The sequence below is a fragment of the Cuculus canorus genome, chromosome 1, assembly GCF_017976375.1.
Source record: "Cuculus canorus isolate bCucCan1 chromosome 1, bCucCan1.pri, whole genome shotgun sequence".
NCBI lineage: Eukaryota > Metazoa > Chordata > Aves > Cuculiformes > Cuculidae > Cuculus > Cuculus canorus.
Genome location: NC_071401.1, coordinates 96,852,624 through 96,860,215, shown reverse-complemented (window position 1 = coordinate 96,860,215; position 7,592 = coordinate 96,852,624). Strand labels below are relative to the sequence as shown.

General features: G+C 43.0%; 1 protein-coding gene across 6 annotated transcripts in view; it reads right to left on the bottom strand.

The window, feature by feature from the left end:
* Nucleotides 1–189: 189 nt before the first annotated feature.
* Nucleotides 190–7,592, bottom strand: part of GART (phosphoribosylglycinamide formyltransferase, phosphoribosylglycinamide synthetase, phosphoribosylaminoimidazole synthetase) — a 42,308-nt gene continuing 34,905 nt past the window's right edge. For 5 of the 6 annotated variants that reach the window (XM_054060617.1, XM_054060612.1, XM_054060633.1 and 2 more), the window contains 3 exons: nucleotides 6,021–6,162; nucleotides 2,777–2,892; nucleotides 190–1,544 (listed from right to left, as the gene is read on the bottom strand). In XM_054060617.1, coding sequence (XP_053916592.1) covers nucleotides 1,362–1,544; nucleotides 2,777–2,892; nucleotides 6,021–6,162 — 441 coding nt within the window. In that variant the 3' untranslated portion in view covers nucleotides 190–1,361. The remainder of the gene's footprint in view (nucleotides 1,545–2,776; nucleotides 2,893–6,020; nucleotides 6,163–7,592) is intronic. The other variant, XM_009567124.2, reaches the window with a different exon arrangement.

The window sequence follows — 7,592 nt, the reverse complement described above, 5'->3', positions numbered from 1 at the left end:
TTAAGCAGCACTGCACGTGCCTGTAACCTCCCTGGCTGACTTACGGTTGTGGTACTGTAGGCAAAGAGTGTTTCCCAGACTCCTCCTCTAGCTTATGCCCCTGGCAAAGGAATTCCAAGGAAAGAGTTTGACGTTTAATTGTTTAACTTTATTAGACTTTATTTCCAATCCAAATTGAGATTACTGCAACACAGAAGTACCACAAGGAATACAAATCAGATTTCTCTGTTTTAGAAGGGAGCTTTAAAACATACAGCAGCAGCCTTAGTCAGATGCCTCTGGTTTGTGGGGGGGAAGATTGATTATTTTAGTAATCAAAATGTTTTCACAGCTATGCTAAAACATTACAAGCAAACCAGGTGCTTTTTTCCCACCCCCCAGGAGTTCAGCTGTGCAATAAAACCTTATTGTTTTCAGAATTATAACTGGGTTTCCATCAGTGTCATTCCAGGTAAAAATACTGTTCCAAGAATAAAGGCACTGAACTTCAGCAGAATTTCTGAAGAATGTCTTGCAAGCCAAGAACATATTTTATCCACTCCCACCTCCCTTTCTGCTCATTCCAAAAATAAAAAAACTTCAGTTCTTTTGGCTCTGAACAAATCTCTGAGGGGAATTTATATGTGCATTCACAAGGGGATGCCTGAAGGCAAATGGTCAGCAGACATTTAATTCTATTGAGCATCTGATTGATGGCAGCTCCAGTATTTGAAATGACAGAATAAGTCCAGAATCTGGGCCAGATAAGATCTACCAACATTAAAACAGAAACTATATGGGAAAAGAATCCATTTCATTACCTGCAGGGATGGTTACTGGCTTGGGAGGCCAGTTCCTCTTGTTCTGGCTAGCCATTTTTATGAGTAAAGTGTTTTGCCGTTAGCTGTCTCTGCCATTGAACTGGTTCCAGTACTTCTCCTCACAAGCGTTTCACAGCACATGACAAGAGAATCCCTTGTTACAGCTTGTATGGTCTGGTAGAGAGTAATACTGGCGTTCCTAAGTCAGTCTCAGAGAGTCGCAGATCTCTCTGTAACCAGCTGAACGGTTTTTTGTTTGGTTAGAAAGTGATTCAGAACAGAAATGTTGTCCAAGGAAGTGAGGATAATTAGGAAGCATGTAATGGAGCCATTGCTGACACTACTGAGAACAGCCCCCTGCCTTAACATTCCCATTTGTGGCTTTCTCTGGATTTTAGTACAAATCTTTAACCGTTTGAATATGAACAGGACATGGTAAACCCTACGTTAAGAACACTTTGTTAAGAGAATATAGCGCATGTTCTTAGGCTGTGAACTCTGTTTTGATCAATCGAGGCACTCCAGCTGTCCCATCTGAGGACCTTTGTGGACATGCTGCTCCTACTTCCAGTAGATCTTGCCGGCTTCCCCCACCTGTACAGCCCCGCTGGCGACAAGCTGCAGGGCAGCTGGGAAGGCTCGATGCTCAGCCTCCTTCACCCTTTCCGACAGGGTCTCCTCTGTGTCACCAATCTTAACCGGAACGGCCTCTTGGAAAATGATTGCTCCAGCATCAACTTCCTCCTATAAAAGCAATAGTCAGAAAGTCTGTACGGTTGGAAGAGGAGAGAGAAGGGGGCCCAGCTGTATGACATTAAATGTAACCCGGCTGGCTTGGGGATCTGTTTATCGCTGTTATTACAGGAAAGATGAATTTGGGTGAATGTGAGAAGCACCGAAAAGTTGCCGTCACTCACACTTGCCTGAAAGGAATGAGCAGAAGTGGAGGGTTCAAAGAAAAAGAGGAGGCAGACAGAACATCAGCAAGTAATGTTTCTGCTACAGAAAACAACAAAAGCCACGTTAACTGGGGACACGATAGGCAAAACTGGACAAAATGATGACATTCCAATTCAAGAGAGCGAATTAGCCAAGCTCTGGCACACAGCCAGACTAGAGGACCCCACAGATCTTTCTTTTGCATGTCTACAAAGCAGATCCCTGCTGCTTAGTTATTAGTTCTCAGTGCATTGCCGCAAGAGAAGAAACCTAAAGTCATATCATGGAGAACAGAATGCCATTTTTCCTTCCATCTGGAAATGAGGTTTTGTCTCTTTTTCCAAGAAAAAGTAAACCTCATGAGAATGGATTTCAGGAGCAGTGGAAAAGGAGAGAATAATCTGAAGAATGCAGCAGAGGAGGGGAGACTCGTTACTGTCAGCCCTGAAAACTGAAAAAGATGGAAACAATGCTTCTTGAGCTGAAAAAAAGCGCATCTTCCAATATGAGACATCTCTGGCTTTTGTTTTCTTAGTTTTTGACTAACACAAATTGTTACATTTTTCTCTGTTCCCACAAATACTGGATTGCTTTTTAACAAATCTAAGCTTTTTGTGCCATTTCCAGTGCTGGCTTGGGTTTTGGTTTTACTTTTTTTCTTTTCCTTGAAGGCAGCAAACAAGGAAAGTTGTACGATAACACCTTAGTAGTTGGTGCTGGTTAGTAATAAAGATTTCAGGTTAGCCAAGGCCATTTATGAACCAGTACCCCCAGTCCAATTGGTGGAAGGCAGCAGTGGGACGCATGGGGGAAGAAGTTAAGTTAGGTAAACTTTAAGCTCCTGCACAGACTATTCATTTCCGGTTTGTTCTCCAGGGACCACAAACAAGAGCACTGTATTATCTAATAATGTTATGGATGAAAAAGGAGAAAAGGTACTCAGATGTGATGGCATAAGGGTGTGCCAAGCCAGCTCTGAGGTGAAAACCTAAAGACTAATGAGTTAGAGTTAAAAGGAGAGAGAAGGAAGTACTTACGGCTACGAAGTGTACAGTACAGCCTGTGACTCGGACTCCAGCTTGTAACACCAACTTGTGGGCATTTGCTCCCTTAAAAGAAGGCAGTAGAGATGGGTGGATGTTCAATATTTTTCCTGGAAAATTATAAGTGAGGTCATTGTCTTTTAGCGCTCAGCCTTACCGGAGCATTCAAAGCACCATCATCAAGAGAGGAACAAAATATAGTTGTGAAAAAGATTTTTCACAGCTTCTGCATGTGCGTGTTTTTTGATGATACCGAGACATAACCAGAATGTCTCACTGTTTCAGAAAAATCAAAGATGGCAATTGGTTACAATGAGTTGTGTGGCCAAAGTGTATTTCTCCAGTGACTAATAATGACTAATTTTTTTTATGTAGCTGTCCTTTCCCTCATCATCTTGTTCTCTTCTCTGATCACAAGCACAATCCTCTTTCTTACAAACTCACCACCGGAAAGACACTCGGTGCAGTTTCAAATGACCTAAGAGACACCCCGTGACAAGGCAAAAATTCTTTAGCCGGGACTTTTCCTCCACACCTGTTTTAGCTTAATAAAGGACAACAGCTGCTCCTATGGGAGCCCTTCTCTCTGCCTTTCCGAAAAGCACCTGTCTACCACTACTAGTTTCCACACAGCGAGTTGGCTGGGGCATCCTGGAAGTGATAATGTAACCTCTACTGCTCAACCAGATGCAACCATGGTTATAACCCTGGGAAGCCTGTACTTTCTCCCATTAAAGAGAAAGCCCTGAGTTCCTGCCTAGCTGTAACCTTAAGGGAGGGTGGCTGTGCCCTCAGGGTCTAACCGCTGCAGCAAAGCAATGGTTAAACCATGAGAAAACCTTCTTTCTTCTGGCAGACTTCCTCTGTCTGCTCTTAATACCTTCATGACAACCCCTCCTGCCCATTCTGGACCTGAGAGATGTCAAAAAGTGTTTGGCAGCCCTAGATTTTCCCTTCGATTCAGTATAAACCCCTACAGGATTAAAATAAGTGACCATCAATACTATTTATACCACCGCGTGCTACACCCATGCCATCTCTGCACGCCTCCTGTTTAGGAAGACTGTATGTCACCAGGATTCATTCAACACCACCTAAATGCCAAGCAGCGAGACTGAGCTGACGTGTGCTGGCAGGGGCAGCAGCTCACCGAAATAGAGGCTTCTGATGTTGTAATGTGAAGTGAAGGCCACTTCTGGCAGCACTGTACAAAATCTGCACTCTCACTGCAATAACTTGTGCAGACAGCGACCTGTGCAACTTAAAAGAGGCAAATGTATCGACCGATCTTCAGCAGTACCTCAAATGTGGTATCTCAAAATTACCTCATTTTAAGCATCATCATTTCCCTGCCTGCTGCTTGAGGAAAAAGGCTTTGGGTGCAGACAGCTGAAAACTCTGCACTTCTGCATGAGTTTCACCAGTTTCTCATTACAGCACTGTCAGAAACCACTCTAAAGGAATGTTGTTTTGTGTTTGCTTTGTTTTTGAAATCTGTCCTTTATGTTAACATTCAAAATTAACATTTCAGGGCTGTTAAGTAAGGAAGAGTTTCACAACTTCATACTCTATGTCCTTGTGACTGTGAGAGGAAGAAAAAGTGACAGCTTTTAAGGGAGGGGCAACAAGAATTGACTACTCGTGGATAATTCAGGGGAATCGGTGCGTAGGCATGGCCGAGTCAGAGTTTTATAGCAGGCTCCTCTTAGCTGAGCAGACCCCTGAGCTGAACTAAATGTTTGAGCTTACACTGAAGACCTAACTGAGAGACACTCATGCTCAGAGGTCAGGTGGGCATCCGTTTTCCAGCTCAGTCCAGTGCTGGACATTGAAAAAATGAGTTAACCGTCCTGTATTGAAGAAAGTCTTTTCTTCTGCTCTTGGGCCAGTCGTACATGTAATGCAAACCCTGCTCTGGGCAGGTTGATCATCAGCATTGGAAGTACTCTGCCTCTAAATCAGAGGGAACTAAACTTATCCTTCATTTGCACAAGATCTCTGTCGTAAACAAAGTTCTTTTCCATCCGCTACAAGGATACTCTACTCAAAACACATCTCTCATAGAGAAGGATTCCTTTTTCCTAACTACAGCTATCTACAGCACGGACATTTACATCTTTGTCTTCTGGATTCTGTTATGAATGGAGAGAAACAAAACCAATTTATCTGACTTACTTCAGCTGACAGGTCCAGCATAAAATGATTTGCCTCCTAGGAATGCCTGGTTTGCTCCACTGATTTTAAAGAGAGGTTTGAAAAATAGTTCAGGTGTAAAAGGTCTGTGTCATAGACACACCTAGGCTAGCACAAAAGTCCCCCAGTGAACAATAAAGGCCGCCCAGCGAGCTGCAATGTATAGGCTGACCAGTCCGTGACTGGTATGAGCAAGAACTAGTTTAAGTAACCGTGACTGAACCCAAAGTTGAGCAAACAGTGAGAAGAGCAGCTGCCTCTGTGTGATTCAGGACTCCCTAAAAGAAAAGGTAAGAGAGATAAGAAGAACGGAACAACTGGGGGAGGGAGAGCAGCCACTGGAGGAGGCAGAGGTGTTACCAGCCTCAGGGACATGGTTTAGTGGCAGATAGGAACGGTTGGACTGCATGATCTAAGAGGTCTTTTCCAATCTAGTAATTCTATGATTCTAATAAAGACCTGGAAAAATTGTAACAGAAGACCAGAAGGGAGACACACTGTGAACACTTTGGACAAACAAGACCTGAACGTTCCTGTGAAACACGCCACCTTCGGATTCAGACAACTCCTGGAATGTCTGACCAGAAGGCTGGCAAGGTTTTGTTAACAGGAACTGTACATCACTGCCTGTTTTTCCAGTTCTACATGCAGCCAAAGCAGCTCATCTGTTAGGGGACAAAATTCTCAGTGTCTGGACACTCATCTCTTCCCCAAAAAACACCTACCGCTTAGGCAACAATTTGCGCTGCACCTCATGTTTGCAGAGGTCTAAAATCTTACTAGCCTTATTTTAAAGTATTTCCTACTAAATTAAAGACTACAAGATCTGCATTTGCTTTTGGCTTCCTTGACCACTGTGGAAACGACAGAGGGAAGGGGGAAAAATACTGCCTTTCTCTTTCTCCTTTTCCTTACAGGATGAGCATCCTGCAACCCCCAAATGAATATGGTCCCTTTTCTGTTTTTTTTTTTTCCCATTTTCTTCTTTCCTGAGGATAAAATTACTTTTTTTAAAAAAATGTACACACTACCACGCTGTGCTTACCTTCCCATTTTTTGACAAAAGGACCTGACAGTATTCGCATAAATCCAGCCAGACAGATCAGCTCAACTGAGAATTCTTGAAGGACTTTGTCAACTGCACTGTCAAATTCAGTGCGACTTGCATACAATTTATGGTCAATAACCTGTGATAACCCAGAAGACAAAGAAATAAGGACATGTTGTTAATTTAATCCAAAATCCCTAAGAGCACAAGGAAACGGTACCTTGTAGTAATAAACACAAAACAAGTAAATCTCCATGTGTGGCTCAGGTTGGGTGCCCGTCCACAGCAAGGAGAACAGTTCATAAACACGTGCAGCTAACAAACAGGCAGTCTTTATTCCTATTTGCGCAGAGCAATCATCAGAATAAACAAGAGTTTTACTTTGTTAGGCCCACAGCTGCATGACCCAGCATTCTGACACAATTTAACAACCTGCAAATCTAGGCCATTAAGACAGCCCAGAGCCTTACAATGATTTCACTGCATTTAAGGCCTCTGATGATTTTAAGCAGCTGAACCTTGCCAAAAACTATATCACAAAACCTTGAAGGAAAGACTGATCACAAACTCACAAAACAGCCCCTTCTGCATGAGGTCAATATAGCTGAGTTACATATTTTCCATCTGGGATACCTCCCCAAATTTAAACAGGAAGAAATCAGCAATACATGACTTAAAACCTCCACTTTTAAATAAAAGTACCTGCTAATCCCTACCAGATTTACCCCAGTAGTTTTGAAAAACCAGACCCGGTTAGCTGAAAAGGTGGCAGAGGGCACTAGAAACAGAGCCTGGCTCAACACCGGGCTGAACTCTGCCAGGAACAACCAGGCATAGCTGGCATGGCACATACTCCTCAGCGCCCTTGTTTCACTGCTCACTCTCATCTTAAGCACTGAGACCATCAGCTCTCCCACAGTACACTTTTTTCCCCTCATTATATGTTTGTTCTTGCCCCGCACACCGTGGATCTATTTTACTTGTGATTTTTGTGTACTCCCACACGACAGACAGCAGCGCTAACGTTCAGATCCTATTGATATAAAGTTGACAACAAAGCTTGCACTGGACCCAAATCTTCCTTATGCCTGTAGGTACCAGTGAAAAGTGACTGTAAAATGTTCCTAAGTCAGAATGGTAGTGTTTCACATCTGTAATACAAATGATTGCACAAAGGGTAAAGCAATACAGCACTGGATCCAGCGACACCAAGGGAAATACAGTTTGCTTTGAAGAAATCCTGGAGAGCCTGAAGCAATGCCCAGAGAGTCAGTGTGATACCAAGTGAAAGGTCCCACCAAGTTTGACCTCTCCATTTCATTCAAACGAACCACTCTATCTGTTAGGCACGTAATGTAAAAACTCAACTCAGATAAAACAGCTTGGTACTTTAATGTAAATGCACTACAGTTAATTAGACAGAAAAGTTTTAACTGTAACCGTGAAAGTTTTGTGCTAGTTTAATATAATGACTGTGCCCAAAACTTGCTGGCAGCATCTTTGAGAAGGAGAAAAGGAAGCATTTTGCTTCCCTTGTTAGGTAGTTTGCCCAAGGGCACAAGTTCATGA